General features: G+C 44.7%; 2 protein-coding genes across 2 annotated transcripts in view; one reads left to right on the forward strand and one right to left on the reverse strand.

The window, feature by feature from the left end:
• Positions 1 to 19,425, reverse strand: part of EFTUD2 (elongation factor Tu GTP binding domain containing 2) — a 33,096-nt gene extending 13,671 nt beyond the window's left edge. The window contains exons 1-11 of the mRNA XM_007125391.4: positions 19,250 to 19,425; positions 16,317 to 16,425; positions 13,432 to 13,597; positions 12,696 to 12,774; positions 10,529 to 10,604; positions 9,940 to 10,005; positions 9,136 to 9,171; positions 7,903 to 7,993; positions 6,888 to 6,970; positions 4,462 to 4,628; positions 1,909 to 2,033 (exon numbers count right to left, since the gene is read on the reverse strand). Coding sequence (XP_007125453.1) covers positions 1,909 to 2,033; positions 4,462 to 4,628; positions 6,888 to 6,970; positions 7,903 to 7,993; positions 9,136 to 9,171; positions 9,940 to 10,005; positions 10,529 to 10,604; positions 12,696 to 12,774; positions 13,432 to 13,597; positions 16,317 to 16,421 — 994 coding nt within the window. The 5' untranslated portion in view covers positions 16,422 to 16,425; positions 19,250 to 19,425. The remainder of the gene's footprint in view (positions 1 to 1,908; positions 2,034 to 4,461; positions 4,629 to 6,887; positions 6,971 to 7,902; positions 7,994 to 9,135; positions 9,172 to 9,939; positions 10,006 to 10,528; positions 10,605 to 12,695; positions 12,775 to 13,431; positions 13,598 to 16,316; positions 16,426 to 19,249) is intronic.
• Positions 19,426 to 21,138: 1,713 nt separating this feature from the next.
• DNAAF19 (dynein axonemal assembly factor 19) lies at positions 21,139 to 23,015 on the forward strand. Its single transcript, XM_007125392.3, has 3 exons — positions 21,139 to 21,290; positions 21,688 to 21,820; positions 22,497 to 23,015. Exons 1-3 carry the CDS (start codon positions 21,148 to 21,150, stop codon positions 22,926 to 22,928), a joined length of 708 nt encoding a protein of 235 aa, XP_007125454.2. The 5' UTR covers positions 21,139 to 21,147; the 3' UTR covers positions 22,929 to 23,015.
• The last annotated feature ends 295 nt before the right edge of the window (positions 23,016 to 23,310 follow it).

Raw genomic sequence — 23,310 nt, forward strand, 5'->3', positions numbered from 1 at the left:
ATCACTGTGGGATTCTGTCTACCCACTGGATGAAGTTCCCAGGAGTCAGAGATTATTCATCTTGCCTTGTGTTCCTAGTAAGAAGACATGGTATCAATTTTGGCAAGATGATGTGATAAGAAAATGCACCAAAGTTGGGCTTCCCTGGTGGCACAGTGGTTGAGAGTCCGCCTGCCGATGCAAGGGACATGGGTTCGTGCCCCGGTCTGGGAAGATCCCACATGCCGCGGGGCGGCTGGGCCTGTGAGCCACGGCCGCTGAGCCTGCGCGTCCGGAGCCTGTGCTCCGCAACGGGAGAGGCCACAACAGTGAGAGGCCCGCGTACCGCAAAAAAAGAAAGAAAGAAAATAAAAAGCACCAAAGTGGATTCTAGTCCCAACCCCATCAATAAGTTCTGTGTCCCTGGGCACAGTTTTCCCATATGTAAAACGATGGGGAAGGACTCAGTGATCTCTGATTCCTTCCAGGGCTGACTTTCCAGAAGTCCATACGTGGCTCTTCATGATGATGCTGGGGCTCACAGCTGGCTTCTTTGGAAACTAACAGTGGGTTCGAAGGGTGAGTAATAATCTCTCCTGAGGCTCAGCGCCATTTTCAGTCAGAAACTGAACCGTCAATACATTGTAATTACAGAAACAATCTTGGATTTTGCTTCATATGTTGATACAAAGAACATTCAGAAACATAACCTGGAACCTTGTTCAGGTGAATTTCATTTACTGTCTGTCCATCTAGATATACATTTTTTAAAAAAGATCCATTTGGAAACAACCGAAATATATGTCTAATGATGAGAAAGCCAATACGTTATAGTACATCTATACAGCAGACCAATAGGCAGTTACATAAAATCATTTTTATCAATAAATTTTAATAGGCAAATTATTATGATCTAATGCTAAGTGAATATTTATCTTATGCTATTATACTATACGTCTATATATAAAATATGATCTCTTTTATGTAAAACACTGAACTGAGAAAGAAGGAACTGTATCAGAATGTTTGCAGTGGTTATGGTAATGAGGTTATGGGTGAATTTTGTTTCCTTCACATTTTACTGTATTTCCCACTTTTCTAAATAAGGATGCAGTAAATAGGTACATATTTTTAAAAAGACCAAGTTTTAATTGGTCCATTATTTTCACCAGAGCAAATGTCTCCACGTTTGAGAGCAAGGCAGGACCAGTGACTGCAGAGAACACTGGTGCCCCAGCACCAGCGCCGACCAGCTGTGAGGCCTCTCACTGAGCCTGTCTCCTCAGTTCCAGAAATGCGGGTGACAAAGACCTCTGTGAGGAAGTACAGTAACTGACACCCAGGACACGGTTCCTACTAGATGAGGGAACTGGGGAGGCACAGAGGTGGAGCGCACGGGAACCTCTTGAGAGTTGGGGAGCTGGTCCCAGGGTTCTGGTGCTGCGGCTCCAGGGGCCTATAAAATCACTCCGCTGGACGTCCCAGTGGGCTGCGAATCCAACTCGAGTTCTCAAGTGGGCCTACAAAGCTTCTGTGTGCCTGGACATAGTTGGAAAGACAGCTAGAAGCACGACGGGTGAGAGAGATTCCATCTCTGAGAAAGAGGCCTGAATGGCTTTGGGGCCATGGATAATTCCTTCTTGACAAAATCTGTTTCACTCCAGGAGAGATTCTTATTCCTAACTTGAGCTCCCTCTTCACCCATTTCCTCCCAGGCACCTTTATCCTCCTATTTATTGACTGGAAAGCAGTTAGCCTGAGGAAAGAGCCTAGGTGCCAAAAAGAGCCCCAGATGTGAAGACAACACTTGATAAAATGCCTCCCTCCGACAGGGGACTCCGGCATGAAGCCCATTTCTAAACCATTCAGCAGGAAAGGCACACATGACTCTGGGGAAGCTGGAGAGACAGACTGCCAGCCAGAGCTTACCGAAGGTGTCAGCGTAGATCTTGGCAAAGGAGCCCAGTGTGAAGCAGATGCTGTACTGGGAGCTGGAGAAGCAGACGTTGCCCAGCAGCGGGGAAAGGATGAGGTTCTCGTCAGTGGAATACATGCTGAAACAGAGACAGCCGTGAGTGCAGAGCCAGGCTGGGCAGCAATGCCGGCGCGATGCCAAGGGTGCAGGGCGCAGGGACTCGATATCACAGCTTCTTTCCAGCCCTCACCCTCAGAAGGGGCCTGCGTAATACACTCAGCTTTGCCAATAGCCTGGTCCAAGAAAGTCACATGATGGAGCTGTACCCTAACCCCCAGTAACAAAGTGATTTCCCAGAGCTGGAAACATTCTGCGTGATCTTGAAGAAGTTAACTGCGCCGGACAAGGGGAAACTTGGAGGACAAAGACCTTGGAACACAGGAAACTAATCTAATGTGACAAGATTAGAGAAATCCAACATTTTAGAGAAATCTCAATTTCACAAACACAGACACCAGTGTAAGTAAATGAATGAATGAATGAATGAAGAAAAAGCAACTTTGCCCCCTGCTCTCACCGCCCTACTGTTTATTGCCTTATTTGGCTTTGCTTTACAAATTCACGTTAAAACGTTCAGTCTTAAAAGCCATGCAGAAGCCACAGCACCCCAAGTTCACTAGCATTTATAAGAAAACCAGCTGTACATAGGGATCAAATCCACAACCCTAGCCTTCCTGACACCCTGCTTTACGGAATTTCTTTTCTTTTTAAAAAATATTTATTTATTTGGCTGCGCCAGGTCTTAGTTGCAGAGTGCAGAAACTTTTTAGCTGCAGCATGCGAACTCTTAGTTGCGGCATGTGGGATCTAGTTCCCTGACCAGGGATCGAACCCGGGCCCCCCGTGTTGGGAGCGCAGAGTCTCAGCCACTGGACCACCAGGGAAGTCCCTGGAATTTCTTAATTTAGAAATAAAAGTATTGCCTTATAAAGAGTACTCCCCTACCATACTCCCAAGTTACGGTCCCCAGAGGCAATTGCTTTCAACTATTTTAAAGGTGCTTCTACAGCATTCACCTCTATATTTCTAAATAATATGTTCATGTTACTATTTCTTTTTATTTCCTTTCTTTTTTTTTTTTTTTTTTTGGCTGCATTGGGTCTTCGTTGCTGTGCGTGGGCTTTCTCTAGTTGTGGCGAGCGGGGGCTGCTCTTTGTTGCGGAGCACAGGCTCTATCTAGGTGGCAGGCTTCGGTAATTGTGGCACGTGGGCTTAGTAGTTGTGGCTTGCAGGCTCTAGAGCACAGGCTCAGTAGTTGTGGCGCACGGGCTCAGTTGCTCCGCGTCATGTGGGATCTTCCCGGACCAGGGCTCGAACCCGTGTCCCCTGCATTGGCAGGTGGATTCTTAACCACTGTGCCACCAGGGAAGCCCCATGTTGCTATTTCTTGTTTGGTGGTTGAGATGTGACTTCTTGACTTCCTATTCTGGTAGATCAGGATTTAGCCCTGTCCAAGCCATCCCCCCTTTAGAGAAGTTTATCATTTCATCTTTTGGACTCTGGCCATTATATGGGCTCCAGTCGTTCTCAGCCCTTCCAGTGACAGGGAGAAGATACCCCTGTTGAGAACCAGTGTTACAAACTGGTGGGTGGCGGGGGTGAGGTGTCTGAAGGTGAACCTGCCCCCGGCCACGAGAGTACTGTCCCTGATCCTCAGCTGGAGAGGAGTTCTCTCAGGAGGACAGCCTCCTCCCAGGTCCTTCAACGGGCCTCAAAAAGTCATCCAGTACATCCTTCAGCCTACAGATAAAACTGTCTTTAAGAATATATTTAGGGAGTTCCCTGGCGGGTCAGTGGTTAGGACTCCACACTTCCACTGCTGGGGGCCCGGATTGGATCCCTGGTCGGGGAACTAAGATCCCACGAGCTGTGCGGTGTGGTCAAAAAAAACTATATTTAAGCCATTCTTCAAAGCCACCTTGGTACTGTATTCTAAGGTCTCCCAACCATCCCTCATAAACCCCAAATCCATCTTGTTGAAAAGCAGCTTCAACAAGAAATAAAAGCCAACAGTTCCTTCTCTTACTGAGTCTGTGCTAGTAAGATAATAGCAGCTAACATTACTCACCAATCAGCTACTGTCTGCTGAGCACCGTGCTGAGTGTGTTACATTGGCTGTCTTTAATTTCTTGTAACATCTCATTGGGCAAATATTACTATTCCCTTCTTACAGAAGCAGAAACTGAGGCTCTATGAGCTTAAGGACTCTGTCCAACTTTACATGGTTGGTTCGGTGAAGATGAGACTGATTCTAGAGATCAAGGTACTGACTGCAGTACTAAACTGAGGATGTGTGGCGAGCGGCATATCTGGTTAAGGAGCAGAGTTAACGAGGCCAAGGCGGCGGAGTCAATCCCTGCAGAGCCACAGAATGCGCCTCTAGCTGTGTCCAACAAGCTCGTCAACGCATGCCAAGGAATCAGAGTTGCCCCCAGAGGTGTTCAAGGTTAAGATTTATAAAAACCAGAGTGCCGAGGACAGGAGGCCCACTCCCAGGGTTCCTGTACCTTATTAATCCGTTGACCTCATCTACAATGTGACGCAGCTTGTAATAAGCATCAGTGGGGGGCAGCTTCAGCTCCAGGATCAGCCGGTCAATCTTGTTGATGCACACGGTGACTGCCAGCCTCTCCTGCACGGCGTGCTTGATCAGCCGCTCTGTGTTCAGCATCACCTGAGAGACACAAGGCTCAGAAGGTGGTGATGAGAGCAAAGTGGGCAGAACAGTCCAGAGCAGAGCCAAAAAAGGTACTACCTAAAAATATGAAGAATGTGGAAAAGAGGAAATAGACTGTTGGGGGGAAGAAGCAGAGGGTACCTTGCCCAGTGGCAGATTCAGGAATTTTAAGAGGTGACCTTGCAGGATTGAGAAATGAATAAATACACTGATGATGTTGGGAGCCAGGTTTCTCAGTGCCAGAGAAGGAACCAAGGAAGGCTTGGGAAGAAGCTGTGGTGCTGAAATAGAATTGTGGGTATTAGGATAAATTGATTTTTTTCTTCTTTCCTACTGTGTTAATAGTTTTTAATATGTATGTGTAGAAAGTTACAGATACGTATGCGTGTATATTATCTGTGTTCAGTGAAAAGTCCTAGAAGCAATGTGTCCCAGTAGCAATGAACGTACTCTGATCTTTGTTTCTAAGTATCCGTCCTCACTATAAGGAGCCGAAGCTCTATGGAGAAACGGCTGACTCCAGGATTGGGGCAGGGAAAGTACAAGATGAGTCTAGGACATCTTTTTGTGCCTAAAAAAAGATGGGGCATGTCAAAAGGATAAAGGAGCCAGACTGAAGGAGTTCTCACTAGCCAAATATGGGATAACTAGAGTATCAAAAGATATAAAGATACTAGTGGATTATAACCCGCTGAGTAAAATAAAAATCTGTGTATCGATACGGATAATAAATAAGCAAATGGAAAAGGGAAATCTCTTCCTTAAAACAGAATTCCAACCAATAAATATAGAAAAAATAGTTAAGAGTTAGAAAATCACCATTTGCAACTATTATATCAATAAGCTAAGAATGACCAATGGATAAAACTGGTAAAGTTTGACAAGGAATAACATGTATACATAGACTCAACAAATCAGTTATTACAAAGGGGGAAAATCAGTTATTACAAATCAGTTATTACAAAGGGGGAAAACAGTAACTTTACATTGGAGAAGCCTGGCACACCCACCTTAACCAAGTGATCAAAGTTAACATCACCAATGATGGGATAAGGTTACATCATGGGCCTTCTGATGTGATGGACTAATAAGACCACAACTGTGCTGATACAGTATTCCTGCCCCAAATAACCTGAACCTAATCATGAGGAAACATTAGACAAACCCTGATTGAGAGACATTCTACAAAATAAACGTCCTATACACTTCAAAATGCCAATGTCATAAAAGACCATGAAAGGTAAAAGAAGAATTCCAATTAAAAGAGACATGAAAACTAAATGTTACGCATCATCCTGGATTAGGAAAAAAAATTCTATAAAGGACATTATTGGGACAATTAGTGAGACTGACTAAGGTCTACAGAAAAAGATCTGTACAACAATATTGTATCAACGTTGAATTCCCAGATTCTGGCAAGTGTATTATGATCATGTTAGTGAATGTCCTTGTTCTTAGGAAATACATTCTGAAATATTTTATTTTCAAATGGTTCAAGGGGAAAACACATACGTGTGAGTGCATATGTACATGTACAGACACAATTACAAATGAGGGTGTTCTCTGTACTACTGCAACTTTCCAGTAAGTTTGAAATTACTCCAAGATGAAGTCCATTTTTAAAAAGGTAACCCTGGGGCTTCCCTGGTGGCGCGGTGGTTGAGAGTCCGCCTGCCGATGCAGGGGACACGGGTTCGTGCCCCGGTCTGGGAAGTTCCCACATGCCACGGAGCAGCTGGGCCTGTGAACCATGGCCGCTGAGCCTACGCGTCCGGAGCCTGTGCTCCGCAACGGGAGAGGCCACAGCAGTGACAGGCCCGCGTACCGCAAAAAAAAAAAAAAAAAAAAAAAAAAAAGGTAACCCTGGCTCCCTCTGCTGGCTATCTCACCGATGACAACATGAATGAGTTTAGCCAAATTACCTAAACTTCGGGCCTTTTAACTCCAATCTCTCTTTACCTCAGACAAATTCATTAACATTTAAAACTCTCCTCCCACCCTTTTATTTACCTCTGTCATTTTTGTGTTTCCGAATGATAATGGGTCCTATCATCTGAGCTTCACTGGGCAGGGAGTGAGGGACTCACTGAGAACTAATTTTGACTTTCATTTGCTGCCCTAATTTTAGAGCAAAGGTGAGCCTTAATCCCACAGACTCTCACGTTCTCTAATTCCCAGCTCACTCAGAACTCTGGGCATTGTGTGCGGCAAACATGACAGGGAGGAGGGGTCCTAAGAGAACTGACGCAGACTTACGCCCTCAGCAGCATCGATGAAAAGGACCACTCCATCTGAGATGCGCAAGCCAGCTGTGACCTCGTCAGAAAAATTCACGTGTCCTGAAAAGCAAATACCAAGTAAGTCGCCACTTGTGTGGTGGCAGGATGAGGCACGATTAACTGGTACGTGGGCTGTGGGGCACTGCAAAGCATGTGAACCCGCAAATACCCCCTTCCCTTCTCCCCACAGCTCCCTGCAGTGTGCAAAGTTCCACGTTAGAGTCACATCCTTGGATTATGCTTTTATACAGGACGCCCCCAAACATAAAGAAAGCATTTTATCAAGGAGGGCACAACACATTCAACTCACAGACTAAACCAGTCTAATCAGCAGTGAACTGAGTTCTGCGGGACAGAAGACAATCTGGAAGCAGGAAAGAGGGCAAAGGAGGGCCTGGAGCACGGGAGCCGGTTCCTGGCAAGGTGGTGCTGGTGGGTGCGGGTAGGGGTCAGGGGCTGAGAGGTACGAGGGCATCGGGCATCTGATGGGGAAAAGAAGGCTAATCTGTCAAAACCCAAATTTTCCTATTTAAAAAAAGGGAACCCTGAGCTGGTCCTTCCCAAAGAGAAAGTCAGCCACAGGGCGAGGTATGCTGCTTCTATGGTAACCTGCATGTCCCCCAGCCATCGGTGTGTGCCCCCATAGTCTCCTTCAAAAGACTGAGACTGCCTGAGGCCGGGACCATGTCTAACTCAGCTTTGTTGTCCCAGTGTCTAACATGGGCTGACACAGGCTGAAATGAATAAGTGAATAAGACTCCCCCAAATTTAAATCTTCTAGAGCAGAGTCAAGAGAGGAACAAAACAGAAGGCCTGGAGCACACTGCTGGCTAATTAACTAGTTAGAAGCAAAGGAGACAGTTAAAAAAGAAAATTATCTCAATGAAGGCAAGGGAATATAAAAACAAAGACATAATGCTCTGCTCTGTTCTGGAAGAAAAAGAAACAAACAGGACAGGGTTCTGATGGTAAAAAGTCAAGGAATGTCCTACCTGGAGTGTCCATGATATTGAAGAGGTAGGATTTTCCTTTGGTATCTGGCAAGACTACTGTCACAGGAGTACTCTTAATGCCAACACCCCTCTGAAAGTCGCAGAGAGAAAGGGCGAGAGTGATCAAGACCTCTTCCTATGCAGGAGGGATTCACTCTGCTCTTGGATCTTTCCAGTTGCTAGTAAATTACACTGATGTCTCTCCTTGTAGTGGGTGTGATTTTTATCTAGGTCTCTGACCAGAATGACCTTAAAGATGAACAATCTTGATGTTAAAAAGCACTGGGGCGGGGGTGGGGGTGGGAGTTGGTTCAAATACAAAAAAAGTAAAAATAAAAAAATGAACAAGCTAGCAAAGCAGTATTAAACCTTAATAGAGAATCCAGAGTCCTAAAATCTTATCCTCCTCATACACTGTAAACAAAAATAATTAAGCACAGTACAAGTAAAAAGAAACAATCTGCAGCATTTTAGGTTTTCTTAAAAATATATTATAAGAGCTGTAACAGAAAATAAGTATTAAAACAACTCCAGTCAAACAAATATATAAATATATACATAATAAAAACAATAGCTAGTTATCTGTTGAGTGCTTAACATATGCCAGCACCGTTCAAAGTTCCTTTGGTTAATCACAGTACTTACACTCTTGTGCTTTCCATGTGGTCATTTAAGGGAGACAGAAATAAAGAAGGGGGGGAAACAAGGGATTAGAGGGGAGGGACAAAGACCCAGATGGAAAGAAAGACCAACGAGTAGGAATGGGAAAGACAGAGATGTGTGCTCACTCCTTTATACAGAAAGAGAAGCACAAAGACAGATGAACCCATTCTCCAGGAGAAGATACTCCCAGAAAGATCAACATATGGATGGAGTCATCTTACAGATTTTAAGGATGATGTCATTTTAAAAATCATGTTTAGCTTCTGCAGAACTTACAGCATAAATGTACACATCACCTCTTAGCATTTGCCCTACTAGGCTAAATTAAATCCAGCCAAGGATAGGAGGGTCCCCCCTTTTACCCTACAGTTTGCCTACCCAGCTCTCTTTCAAGTTATAGATCATAGGATGACCGAGAGAAGCAGGGAGATAAAGAGATGAGGGGTGGGAGTGAGGGTAGGGAGGTGTGTGGTATGGACCAAAATGTTACCGTAAAGCTCTTCTACATTCCCTACAAAACTACTACTGCTGGGCCTGCTGTGGACATCAGACTTCCAAAGGCACACTTACCTCTTGCTCTGTGAAGAGGATGTCAGTGTAGCACAGCTTAAAAAAAAAAAAAGAACTGTCATTACCTCCTGAATTCAGACTCCTCTCCCACACAAACCATCAATCACTTTCCCTCACCACCTCCCAGCTCAAGGGTCTCTGCCTCAGGAGGAGAATAGATGGAAGAAAACAGGGTACCCCTAGAGAAATTTCAGACAATGAGACCAGCACCCTCCCGGATGGAAAATGCTCCTGGGTGTGTGGTTTTTTTGGGGAGTGGGGGAAGTCACTAAAGACCAGGTATGACGGAAAAGCTAAATTATATCAAATGCACTGAATTTTTCACAGTGGTACAGGGAGACACATCCGGCCTTCATGGGACCCTGAACGTCAAAACAGTCAATCTGGCCAAGATTGAACATTTATTGCACTGAGACTTGCAGCCCCACTTGGCCTCATTCACAGGCGCTTAAATTTATCATGAAAACAACAAGGCCCAATTGTATTATATTTATAGAGAGGCTATTAATACTATGACAGGAAAGAATAGGCTATCGAAGTCAGGATGTATCAGAACAGAGGAGGGATCCCAAGTGCAGACAGATCATCCAAAAATACTGCACACTAATATGTCTATGTTTCTGAGAAAGTTGAAATTATTTTCTTAAGGCCTATTAATAGAAATTACAATTATAAAGCAGCACATTATATGCATCATTATTTACAGTGAGAGTGGGAAGGTGGAAGAAAGGGGAAGGAGAGAGACACCCACCCCTGTATATTCTGAATGGTTCATCCTAAACCTTCAACAGAATTTCTACTCACATCTTGGTCGTAGCGCTTTCTGATTTCCGGGTGAGTCTGCTCTATTAAACAATCTACAAAACATGTCTGAAAGGGAAGAGAAAGTTGAACATGTTTGAAAGGGAAGAGAAAGTTAAGTTCTGCCAACCACAGAGAAAACTCTACTCTACCCTTCTCCCAGTTCCCACTACACCACATAATTTAGGGATTTATCCCTAAATAAAGGGATAAGGAAGAAGAGAGCAGGGAGGATTATGGGACAGCAGAGAATTAACAATGAAGCCACAGGATTATTTTCAAATGAAAGATGAAATCTTTCTTAGACAAGCATCCCCCAGGAAATGAAAACTTATAAAATCAGAGTAAGGCTCAATTTCCCCTCTTCTGTCCAGATGTAGACACAAGGCTCAGGCATGCAAGTGGCTTAGCTTTCCATCTGCTGCTCAGGAAAAGCTAGAATTTCACAGCTCAGTTTCACAATACGCATGGAGGCCCCCCAGAGTGAGGAGGTCCAGCCTTATGGCCTCAGACCCCAACGTGTGACTGAGAGCTGAAAAAATGAGCAGAAATGAAGAGCAACCCTGTTCCAAGTAGCCGAAAGCTCACTCACCTTGCCGTGGTGGAGATGACCACAAAGGGTCACATTTCTGATGAGCTCCGAGTTATCCATCAGATCTGCCAAGAAACTGAAAGGAGAAAGGAAAAGAGCAAAAGGGACTTTGCCAAAAGTTTTCAAATGGGGGAGTCGTACAAAGGTGTTTTAGGTATTCTCGGCCAGGAACAACTTTCAGACCAACTGGAGAATGCTCAGAGGCAGAAGTTGAGTTTCTACCTCTACACAGTTCTGGCTTTGGGAATGGAACGGACTTATTCATGAGGAGACACGACCTGTGAAATGTCATGGAGATTTCAACAGTAAAATAATGAAATTTGAAAAGCAAGCAAGAAGAAAAAACCAAATACCAGCACAAACATACATGAGTACTGTTCAGTTCAAAACATTCAGGCTAGATGTTATACATTTATACCACTGATGCCAAGGAGACTTCAAATCACTTTGGGAGCTTTGCTTCTGAAACTGCCATCACAGCTGGTTAACAAGGCTTTCAAGAAAACCTCATCTCATTAATGATGAGCAGAGGAGTTCCATCCTGATCAAAACCAACCCTGCCTTTCTTGCTTATCATCCGCATTACTTATGGTAAATAGCCTTCAGATGACTTTTGGCTCTTTGAAAAATCAAGCCTGCTTTCAAAGACTGGAGATTTTCAAAAAAATCACCACTGAGAACACAAAAGAATATGACGCAAGTTCTGAAGAAAACTGAAAGGTTGTTTCAAAAATGTGTGAATGGGGGACTTCCTGGGGGCACGGTGGTTAAGACTCCACACTCCCAATGCAAGGGGCCCGGGTTCGATCCCTGCTCAGGGAACTAGATCCCACATGAGACTCACATGCCACAACTAAGGAGCCCGCCTGCTGCAACTAAGGAGCCCGTGAGCTGCAACTAAGACCCAGTGCAACCAAATAAATAAATATTAAAAAAAAAAAAAAGTGTGAATGATGGCAGGTGAGCTGACCATTTCAGAAGGGACCTTACTCCTTCGGACATACAAGATGTCAACATGTTTAAAAAAAAAAAGTTTCATTACCTAATAATGGGCCACAAGCACCTCAATATATGAGAGCCTTATAAGTGCATTTCATCAATGAAAATATTTTCAAAAACAGTTTGCAGTTTGAAGAGTCTAAATTATTCTACACATATCTACCTACCTGTGCCTCCTTTTCAAAATAAAGAGTTGTTATGTTCCCAAAACACTAGCAACCATACCAAGTCAAAACAGGCTCTGGTGGCCCCAACACTGACAATTATAATACCCAGTTCTGTCTCAAAGGCTGGCTTCTAATACCAAACTAAAGGTTTGGAAGAAGAGAAAATGGCTGAGATCCGGATGAGAGCCGAGAAGAAAGTTAAGACTGAGCCTAAATATCTCAGCAACGATATAAGTTGAAGGAAAATTTTGGCAAATTGTAGGAAGAGATTTTTGCTTTCACAATAATTCACTGGTGCAGCACCATGGATGGACCTAGAGATTATTATCCTAAGTGAAGTAAGCCGGACAGAGAAAGACAAATATCATACGATATCACTTATATGTGGAATCTAAAAGAAGAAAAAAGGTACAAATGAGCTTATTTACAAAACAGAAATAGGCCCACAGACATAGAAAACAAACTGACAGTTACCAAAGAGGAAAGGGGAGGGGAGGGGAGGGATAAGTTAGGAGTTGGGGATTAACATATACACACTATTATATATAAAACAGATAAGCAACAAGGACCTAGTGTATAGCACAGGGAACTATACTCAGTATTTTGTAATAACATATAAGGGAAAAGAATCTGAATCACTGTGCTGTACAGCGGAAACTAACACAACATTGCAAATCAACTATACCTCAATTTTTAAAAATTAAATAAATAAATAAATAACAACGAGCTCAGGGATATGCCCTTTTAACTACCAAAATAAATAAATACATAAATAAAGTTGAAATCTGTCGGACTAGATCTGGCAGCAGGCAGCGACAGAGCTGAACCTGGTCATAGAGAGAAGTCGGCAAAATGACTCAGGCACAAACGGATGCCACTGCTCTCACCACCACCACCCCCAAAATTCACTGGTTACTTCAACCACAAACCACCTCCTACCTCCATGAAAAAACTGAACCTACAATATTCGTGCAGAGAGGCTGCAAGACCTTATAACTTACTCCATTTCATATACAGTGACAGGTAATGTCTGCTCCATCAGAGTGAATTTCTTGGTTTTCACCGGTTTAATAATGGGTTCTAGGAGGAAAAAAAAAGTAGTGATGTGCAGGTAGGCATACAGCATAAAAATACAGAGCCCTACTCCATTAGACTGAGCTTTCAGAATGGATGATATAGGACATCAATTTATGTTGTTCTCGAGGCCCACTCAGGTTGAGAAAGTTCTGGGAACGCTGTTTGGCGTGAGACACTGAAGGATCTTGAACTGTGGACTGAGGCGTTCGGACTTCATTTTGTGGGAGGAAGGGAGAGGGACTGGATATAGGATGAGGTCAACGTCAGTTCAAAATCTCTCCTTGCATTTATAAAATGCACCTACTTCCCAGAAGATCAATGAAAATTATTAAGGAGGTGGAAAATAAGCATTGTGAGGACTAGTTAAAGAAACTGGTATGATTTGGATGGAAAAACATATCAGACCAGAGGGAGAACTTAAAAACAGTCTTCAAGAACCCAAACAAACATTAGATCAAGAAAGAAGTAACACTTATTTGCTTGGTAACAAGCTGTTTTGTTGAATATCAAAACAGGGTTAACTGAATCTCAATCCAGAAATACCACCTGAAAGAAAAACTAGTCAGTTCATTCACTGAACTTTCAAGACTGCTGATGGCTATGAAATGAAGTTTTCTAGTTTCGATTTCACCTCTCACAGCCCAGTGCCTCCAGACTCACCTGTGAGAGGCTGGGTGTCCTCCTCCTGAACTATGGTCTCCACTTCAGGACCATACACCTCCTCAGCTGTGGGGTAGTACTTCTTGTCCTCATGCAGCACCACCTCCATCCCAGGGTGGTCTTCATCATGATCTCCCAGCTCGTCGTCGTCGTCATCATCATCGACCTAAAAGCAAGAGATGGAAGGAGGCTGGAAGAGGCATGCACTTTTCCTGCTCAATGACTCACTACACTACACGAGTTAAGAGCAATGACTTCACATGCCTGACAGCTTCTTATTTTGAGTTCTGTGCTACAGTCAGTGGGGCAGGCTCTACTCTTGCGTGATCCTCCACCAAGAGAAGACTGTAAGCCATGGGTATGGATGGCTCTCCTGATTCAAATGGACCCTTTCTTAAATGCAGGCCATTGGTCACAAATGGATCAAGCTTGGAGGCACTTTTCTGGATATTGCCCTATGCCTCACACATTAGGAATCCCACAGGATGGGAGTTCTTTGAGCACTATTCATCTCTGTGTCCTTGGTACGCAGCACGGTGCCTGGCACACAGCAGACCATGTTAAATGAATGAACTCTCTCTACGTATTCCCGTCCCTGTTGAATACTTCCAACAACAACAGTACTCAATCACAAGACAGCCCGGTTCCCTGTTGGAACGTAAGTCTTCGTAAATGACATCGAACTCACCTCCTTATAAATTAAAACCCACAATCACAAGCAACACTGAACAAAGCTATGCCCTCTTCTCCTAAAAAGTCTTTCAAATGATTAAAAGTGGCTACTACATAACCCTTTATGTTCCAAAACACCCTGGCTAATTCATTCGCTCAACAAATATCTACCGAGCACTTACTATGTGCCAGGCACTGTTCTAGGTATTGGTAATATAGCAATGCAAAAAAGAGAGGTGATGACATTTGAGCAAAAATCTGAGGGAAGAGAGAGTAAGTTCTACAAGTAAGTGGGAAAGAGCATTCTAGTTGGCTGAAACGGCAAATGCAAAGGCTCTGAGTCAAGGGTATGCTGGCAGCTTTGAGGATTAGCAAGGAAGCCAGTTCAGTAAATAATGGGGAGAACAGTATAAGCTGAGATCACATAGGAGGTGATCATGTAGGATCTTCTGGATCATTCTAAGTAATCTAACTTTACTCTATGGCAGTGCTTCTCAGCCAAAGACAATTCCGTCTCCCAGGGAACATCTGGCAATGTCTGAAGACATTTCTGGTTGTCACAGCTGGGTATGTGTGTGGGGGACCTAGTGGGTAGAAGCCAGGGATGCTGCTAAACATCCTATAAGGCGCAGGACAGCCCCTGCAACAAAGAATGATCTGGCCCCAAACGTCAATGGTACCGAGGCCAAGAAGTCCCGTTCTAGCAGTTCTGAGCAGAGGAGTAATATGATCAGGCTTTTGTTTTAAAAGACTCACTCTGGTTCCCATACTGAGATATACTAAAAGGAGAGAGATTAGTTGGAGGGCTACTGCAGTGATACAGGAGAGAGATGGTAGTGATTGTGGCTTATGCCCAGAGGAGTAGCTGTGAAGGTGGAAGGAGGTTGGATTCTGCATATATTTTAAAAATAGAGTAAAAATGTATTCTAGTGAATTCAGAGTAGGAGTGAAAAAAAAGAGGCAAGGTTTTTGACCTGAGCAACCGGGGAATGGCCCTGTCTTTACTAGATGAGGAAGACTGTAAGAGGAGGTTGGAGGCAGAAGCAGGGGACAGGGGATGGGGAAGCTCTGTGTTTAGGCCTTAGATATGCTAAGTTTGAGATGCCATATTAGACGTCAAGTAGAGATGCCAAGTAGAAAGCTAGACATACAAACCTGAGGTTCAAGAGAAAGGTCTAGGTTGGAGATATAAATTTGAGAGTCCTCAGGGAATAGAAGGGATTTGATATACTGGATAAGATGACCAGGGGAGTGAGTGTAGATAGAGAACAGGTATTAGGAATGGAGCCTTGGGGCCCATTGACAGTTAAGAGGTCAGGGAGATGAGGAGGAACCAGCGGCAAAGACTGAGAAGGACCGGCCAGAGAAGAGAAGGAAAACCAGGGGATTCCCTGGAAGCCAAGGGAAGAGAGTATTTTAAGGAGGGAGGGATCAGCTGGGCCAGATGCTGCAGACAGGTCAAGCAGGATGAGCACTGGGTCTGGGGCAGAGGTCACTGATGACCCTGACAAGAGCAGTCTGTGTGGAATGGGAGAGGCAAAACAACAAAACCTGGTTTCAGAGAAAATGAGAGGAGAGGATTTGGAGACAGCAAGTAACAACTCTTTTGTGATGTGCCACATTGGGAAACAGGGAAATGGGAGGTAACGGAAGGGGGCTATAGGGTCATGAAACGATTTTATGATGAAACAACAGCATATCTGTATGCTGATGGGGATGTTCTAGTAGAGAGGGAAAACTAATGACATGGGAGAGAGGGGAGAATTGCTGGGGTGAACATCTTGAGTAAATGAGAAGGGATGATGGAAAAATCAAAAACACTAGTTCAAAAAGACACATGAACCCCCAGGGTCATAGCAGCACTATTTACAACAGCCAAGATATGGAAACAACCCAAGTGCCCATCAACAGATGACTGATTTAAGAAGACATGGTACATGTATACAGTGGAATATTACTCAGCCATAAAAAAGAATGAAATATTGCCATTTGCAGCAACGTTGATGGACCTAGAGAATATCATACTAAGTGAAGCTAGACAAAGAAAGACAAATATTATATGATATCACTTATATGTGGAATCTAAAACACAACACAAATGAATCTATATACAAAACAGAAACAGACTCACAGACACAGAAAACAAATTTATGGTCACTACTTTTATTGCTTTCTTAGAAAACAGAGATGAAAAAAGTATATATTTGTTTTACCTCATCAAGATCTTTGGTCTCTCTGCCCAATTCATCATCATCTTCATCAGAATCAAGCTCTGGTCCAATATAATTCCCAAACTCATCATACAAGTCAGTATCCATGATGCTAAAATTCAAGGAGAAGAGTTAGATGCTGGCAAGGTAATCAAGGCCTCTGCCCTAGCCTGTGGCTGACCATATCCCTCACACAGTCTCCTCTCCAGTTACATCAACCCACTGACTGCTCCTCCAAAGCCCTGTACCTTCCCCTCCTGTCTGTTCCACTCTTGTTTCTGTTTACATATACTTCACCCACTTCTTTTTTCTAATACTAAACAAATTTTAATTTTAAAATAATTAAATACCAGAAAGTTGCAAAAATAGCACACATAACTTTCTCCTAAATTATTTGCAAATAAGTTGCTGACACAATGTCTCATCGCCTCCTCATACTTTAGCGCAGCAGTTGGTAAACTATAGCCTGTGGCCATATCTGGCCTGCCAACTGTTTTCATACAGCCCTGAAGGTAAGATGTTTTTTATTATTTTTAAATAGTTGAAAAAAATCAAAAGAATAATATTTCATGACACATGAAAATTAATTATATGAAATTCAAATTTCAGTGTCTATAAAAACAGCTTTATTGGAACACAGCCATGCTCATTCTTTTATATTGTCTGTGGCTGCTTTCACACTGTAACAGCGGAGCAGAGTAGCTGCCACTGAGACCATATGGCCCACAAAGCCTAAAATATTTACTATCTAGCCCTTGACAAAGTTTGCCAACCCCTGCTTTTAGTGCATGTGATTCCTACAAACGAGGACATTCTCCTACATAACAATACAACCATCAAAATCAGAAAACATTGACATATTACTACCACCTAACCCACAGGCCCCCATTCAAGTTTCACAGACAGTTCCAATAATCTCCTGCACAGCAAAGGAGCCAATCCAGGATTCCATGTTTGCATTTAGCTGTCATGTCTTTAGTCTCTTTCAGTCTGGAACAGTTCCTTGGTCTTTCCTTTGACTTCTACGACTTGACACTTTTGAAGATTATAGGCTAGTGAGTTTGTAGAATGTCCCTTAATTTAAGTTTGCCAATGTTTCCTCATGATTAGATTCAGGTTATGCATTTTTTGGCAAGAATATCACAGAAGTGATGCTGTGCTCTTTTCAGTGCATCTTCTAACAAGTGGCATATGATTTTAATTTGTCCCATCAGTGGTGATGTTAACTTCACCACTTGATTATGGTGGTGCCTACCAGGCCCTTCCATTGTAAAGTTACTTGCTTTCTCTTTGTAATTAATAAGTATTTTGTGGGTTGTCTCCACTTCAATTACTGAAATTCTATTCAAAGTAAAAGGTCAAATACCACCTCCTTCAAGCTTTCCTATAGCCTCAATTTCTCACTCTCCTATACTGCTGTAGCCTTTCGTGTCTTTATCAGCATTTAATTCTGTCATGAGTGGTAGTTAACTGTACTAATTACCCTCACCAACACCTCTATAGCTTACAGTAATAGGCAACAGACCAGAGTGTGGGTTAATGGTCAGGGCTCTGGAGTTGGAAGACCTAGATTTGAATCCAAACTTTGTCACTTAATAACTGTGTCATTTCAGGTTATTTCACCTCTCCGAGCTTGTTTCTTTAATTGGAAAATAAAGGGATTAATCCCCATTGCATAAAGGGTTATGAGAAATAAGCAAAATAGGCTGTGTAAAGAATTTATTACAGTTCCAGGCTCAATAAATGTTAGCTAGCATTATTTTTTGGCCATTCTCGAATACAGGAACCCTGCGTTTCTTGTGCCCACCTGCCAATGACCAAGACAGCGCTTCACCTAAGTAGGAACTGGACAAATGTTAACCGAACAGAATGTTTACTTTTGAAATATTGATACTTCTTTCATGAGGCTAATCCCTCCATCTCCCTCAATGCCCCTGTTGAGTGCTGACTGTGGATAAAATAGAGAATTAAGAGCTCCAAGCGCTAATAATTAAATGTAAATTATTATGAAAACTTTCATATGCGTATTCTTTTTACTTCCAAAGACCTACCACATCTGTGCACATTTCATTCTCCCAAGACAGCCATGAAATGACTGCAGAAATTTTTACAGAAGGCTGTTCATGGAACAACCCACCTCATTTCTGCTTCAGGGCCACTGCACTTACTATTCTCTTCCAAAATGCTCTCCCCTTGGGCATGTATACCTTGTTCCTTCATCTCACACAGATCTCTACTATATAAAATGTCACCTTCTCTGAGAAGCCTTCCCTTGTCACTCTAAAAAAAAGCTCCAACACACACACACATTCTCCAACCCCCACTTTCATTGTTTTATTATTTTTATTAACATTTATCATTAGCTGACACGTATCTATTCGTGTATTTACTGTCATCTCTCCAACTACAGTTTAAGCAAGGACTGTTTTTTTTCACTTAGAACGGTGCCTAGCACAAAACAGAACCTCAGTCAGAATTTGCTGAATGACTAAATGAGTGACTCCAGCAAGGCACACAGAAGATAGCTGACTTGCCCACAGTCGCACAAATTAGTGAATTTCGGTACCAAACTTCACTGCAGCTTCCCGCTACAACGCAGGCTCTCCAAGGAATACAGAGTAAGGACGGAGGGAGCTTGGTAGAGAAAGCGTGAAGGCGGCACAGCGGGAAGAGGGTGTGAGACAGGTGCATGGACAGTGCAAGAACGACCCCTGCCCCGGGAAAGGGTTTTAAAGATGGACGACAGGAGGGAACCCCGGAATCGGTGTGGGGGTGGGGCGGGGTGGGAGGGCTTTCATTCCCTTTCCCGCCTCAATTAACCCATCTGTAAAGTGAAAGGAGAAGATAGCATATAACGTCTCCTCCACATCTGCCATTATTTAATTTCCCATCCCACAGGAGCAACCTTCCCACGCCGTGGACCCACATCAACTCACCTCCCGCTGCTCAGCCAAAAACTCCGAGTCGGCCGCCGGAGACCGCGCTTCCGTCCGACGCCGCCGCACCGCCTGCGCCCGCTGTTCGGAAGGACCCCGCAGACGCCGCGGTCGCGTTTCTGCCCCGGAGGACAGCCCTTTGCCTGTGGACCAGCTCGGAAGAATGCCGGCCGCGGACACAGGAAACTGCGAGGCGGAGTTGTGGGTCCCCAAACCAAGTCGTGGGCTGCTCCAAAGAAAGCAAGGCCCGAGGAGGCGAGAATCTGATCAGGCGCCTCGGGGCTACCCTGACGAGGGGTGGGGGCCTTCGGGGCGGTCACGTGGGCAGGCTGTTGGAGCAGTTGCTGGGCAACCACAGCTTCTGGGCGTGGTCTACGCTGAGCCGAGTTGGTCTGGCGGTATCTGGGGATCCCCAAAGCAAGGAAACCGGGGCCCTGGCTGCCGGGGTGAAGGTCAGGGGGCAGGAGGATTAGGTGTTCTGTTTATTCAGTGACTGGCAAGGGCTCAGAACTAGACAGGAGCCAGGACACCTGTGTTCAGTTCCTGGCCAACCCAGCCTCCTTCTTGGTCTTCAAGCTTACCCATGTTGGGGTGGACGGGGAGGGCACGAGGTTGGTTGTAGACCTCAAGCTTCCCTGCCCTAGGGCTGTTGATGACTTCATCACGTAATCTAGCTTAGTGCACTAGGAGTCTGATATTCAAAGGGGTCTCACAGTAAGGAAATGCTAGAGCCAAGACGAGAACCCATACAGGTGATCTCCGTGTAGAACGGGTCAGTCAGCCTCAGATATACGGAGGCTGCAGAAGTACAGTGGCAGAGCTAAAGAGGTTGCCCAAGAACCTAGGAATCTGTGCTCCAGCCCTGGCTGGACAGAGGGATTTGGAAACGGGGATCATTGAGCCCCTTCTTCTGTCACCTCTGCTTGATTTCTTGCTCAGTCACTGCATCTGGTTTGGGTGGAAAGTATCATTCCTCGTTAAAGACATTTAACAATGAGTGGAATCTTATCCCAGGGCTCAAGAGTAGGTTACAATAGTTCTGCTTTTGTGTGAGGGCCTCTATCACAACTCGCTATAGAGTGAGTCCATGTGGAAATGTGAAGGGACCGAATTCTGAAATCCAAATGCTTCCTCAGCCAAAGCACCAATACTAAAATATTTTTAGAGGCAGAATAAAAAAGAATGAAAAATTGCCGTTTAAAACAACATGGATGGACCTAGAGGGTGTTATGCTAAGGTATGATACAGCATTACAGGATATTATAAGTCAGACAGAGAAAGACAAATACTGTATGATTTCACTTATATGTGTAAAACACAAAGGAACAAACAAAACAGAACAAACTGGTGGTTGCCAGAGGGGAAGGGGGTGGTGGGATGGATGAACTAGGTTACGAAGCACAAACTTCCAGGTATAAAATATATGCTATGAGAATGTAATATACAGAATAGGGAATATAGTCAATAGTATTGTAATAACCTTAAATGATGACAGATGGTAACAAGACTTATTGTGGTGATCATCTTGTAATGTATATAAATGTCAAATCACTATGTTATACACCTGAAACTAATATAACATTGTATGTCAATTATACTTCAATTTAAAGAATATTTTCAGAGGCAGAGAGCAAAATTAAGACAAGGCACTAAATTGAAAGTCAAGACTATTTTCAGTGGCAACAAATCTTAAGCAAGACCTCACTGTGCAACTCAGCTTCCCGCTGTAAAATAGAGAACTAGATTTTTAAAACACCCCCCTCAAGATAAGTGACTGGATACCCAGAGTGCTTTGGGGTCATTTTGTGGGATGGCAGAGAATCCAGATGCAACCCCCCCCACCCCTGATATTCACCCTCTGCTGACATTCATTCCCTTTGCCTTCGCAGGCACAGGCCATGAAAAGGAATGACATCATTGACTTCAAGGCTTTGGAGAAAGAGCTGCAGGCTGCACTCACAGCTGATGAGAAGTACAAACGGGAAAATGCTGCCAAGTTACGGGCAGTGGAACAGAGGGTGGCTTCCTATGAGGAGTTCAGGTCGGCTTACTGCCATTTTTCTCAGGCTCTCCTGTTATGGTTTACTATAGTGGATAAGAGCGTGCACTTGGAGTCAGACAATTCTGGGCTCAATCTTGGCCGTACCTTCCGCTACCTGTGTGATCTTGTGCAAGTTATTTAACCTATCTGAGCCTCTGTTCCTCATCTGTAAGAGAGAGTAACCATTGTCATGGTTAAATGTTATTGCACATAAGATTCGGAGCACAATATCTGGCACATGGAAAGTGCTCAAAAGTTGTCAGCTATTGTTGCTGTTGTTATTATCATTGTCATATTGGCCTGCCAACAGGTTCAGCCGGTATCACGCGAAGTCCAGCCACCTCACACCTACAGACGGCATTAGGTCCATCCCCTAATCTCTGTCCTTTGCCTGTAGGGGTATTGTCCTCGCATCACATCTGAAGCCGCTGGAGCAGAAGGGCAAGATAGGAGGAAAGAGGACTGTGCCCTGGAACTGTCACACTATTCAGGGAAGGCCCTCCCAGGATGAAACCACTGAAATCTCCCCGGTAGGTGAGACCCAGCAGGATTCTCTGCCTTAAACCTCCAACCCTGTTTTCTTATAACACATATGTGTTCCTTATTTCTCACGTAAAGCCAACAGGGGCAGGTTTCTGCCTCCAATGCCAGAAAGAAAAGCAACCAACGGGTGGTGAGGCCAAACCCATCCAGAACAAGTCAGAAAGCTGGGCTCGGCGGGCCCCTGTCAGTCAGTCCTTGGTTCCCATTCCCACATCAGATTGGGGTTGCTCTGCCTCAAGGTATATGGTATAGAGCCTATGATCCTCTGGCAGTGTTGGGAAGGAGATCCAGCCTGTCAGATCCTTAATACTCATCTTGAGTTCCTTTCTCTCCTCCCAAGGTTTCCAATTACCCCCTCTCCTGCCCTGCCCAGAGTAAACTCTGACTTAGTCTTGTAGAGCAGGGCTATGTCCCCATTCATCAGTAGGAAAATCCTGGTACAACTGAGAGTCTCAAATCACAGCCTGGGTTCCTTGGGACCCTCCCTCCCCATCCCATCCCGTGTTCCCTCATCTGAAAATGAGGCCCACAGGGACCGCAGCCTTGCCAGTGTTCAGAGAATGATACTAGAGCTCAGATGAAAAGCCACAGGCTCCCCTCACTCTCACTGTCACAGAGCAGCTGGAGGAGCTCTGTACTCTCTTTCCTTCCTTTGCGATCCAGGAGAAAACGCTCCTCCAGCCCGAGACCTCGGCTGAGTTCTACCGTGATTGGCGGCGATACTTGCGGAGTGGGCCAGGGCGCTACGAGGCCCTGCTGCAGCTCGGGGGCCCAAAGCTGGGCCGCCTCTTCCAGGTGGATGTGGGGTTTGGACTTCTAGGGGAGATGCTGATGGCACTGGCTGATCACGTGAGGCCAGCTGACCGGCGGGTGGTGCTGGGGATCCTGCGCAGCCTGGCCAGCACCGGACGCTTCACCCTGAACCTGAGCCTGATGAGCCATGCGGAGAGAGAGAGCTGCAGATCTTTGTTTCAGAAGCTGCAGGCCATGGGCACCCCCAGCCCGGAGGGGCGGGGTCTGGGGGAGCAGCCTGGTGGGCTTCAGGAGGAGGAGAGTCTTCTGCAAGAGCTGCTAAGGCTGTACCATGTGGACTGATGGGACCAGTTACCTTCAGAGGCCCCCAGTGGTCACTGGAGGCATTTTTTCGTTGTCTTGAGGGCTCTGCAGGGCTGTAGTGAGAAGCCCACACCTAACTCCCTTCTGGTCTTGGAATTTTCACAACAAAAGCAGTAACTGAATTTTCCCTTTTCCTCCAGCCTCTCGGGGGCTCCATATTCTGAACTGTGTAGATCCACAGGATGGTCAAGGGCCCAAGAAGTTGAAAGACTTTTGCTTCCCCCGCTTAGAGTCTGCCAGTCTGCTAGCCCATGGCCCTGAGAGATGGGTGAGCACCCAACCAGACACTGGTACCACCAGTTATAGCCTCCACTCAAAAAAAGGAAAAAGCAAAATTGTTAATCTTCCATGATAAATTAAT

The sequence above is a fragment of the Physeter macrocephalus genome, unplaced genomic scaffold (assembly GCF_002837175.3).
Source record: "Physeter macrocephalus isolate SW-GA unplaced genomic scaffold, ASM283717v5 random_133, whole genome shotgun sequence".
Classification (NCBI taxonomy): domain Eukaryota; kingdom Metazoa; phylum Chordata; class Mammalia; order Artiodactyla; family Physeteridae; genus Physeter; species Physeter macrocephalus.

Excerpts from the sequence above, each read along its gene's own strand:
- DNAAF19 (XM_007125392.3), top strand. The coding sequence starts at position 21,148 with ATGAAAAGGAATGACATCATTGACTTCAAGGCTTTGGAGAAAGAGCTG. Across the intron at positions 21,291-21,687 it reads GCTTCCTATGAGGAGTTCAG|GGGTATTGTCCTCGCATCAC; the intron begins GTCGGCTTACTG and ends CTTTGCCTGTAG. Across the intron at positions 21,821-22,496 it reads AAACCACTGAAATCTCCCCG|GAGAAAACGCTCCTCCAGCC; the intron begins GTAGGTGAGACC and ends TTTGCGATCCAG.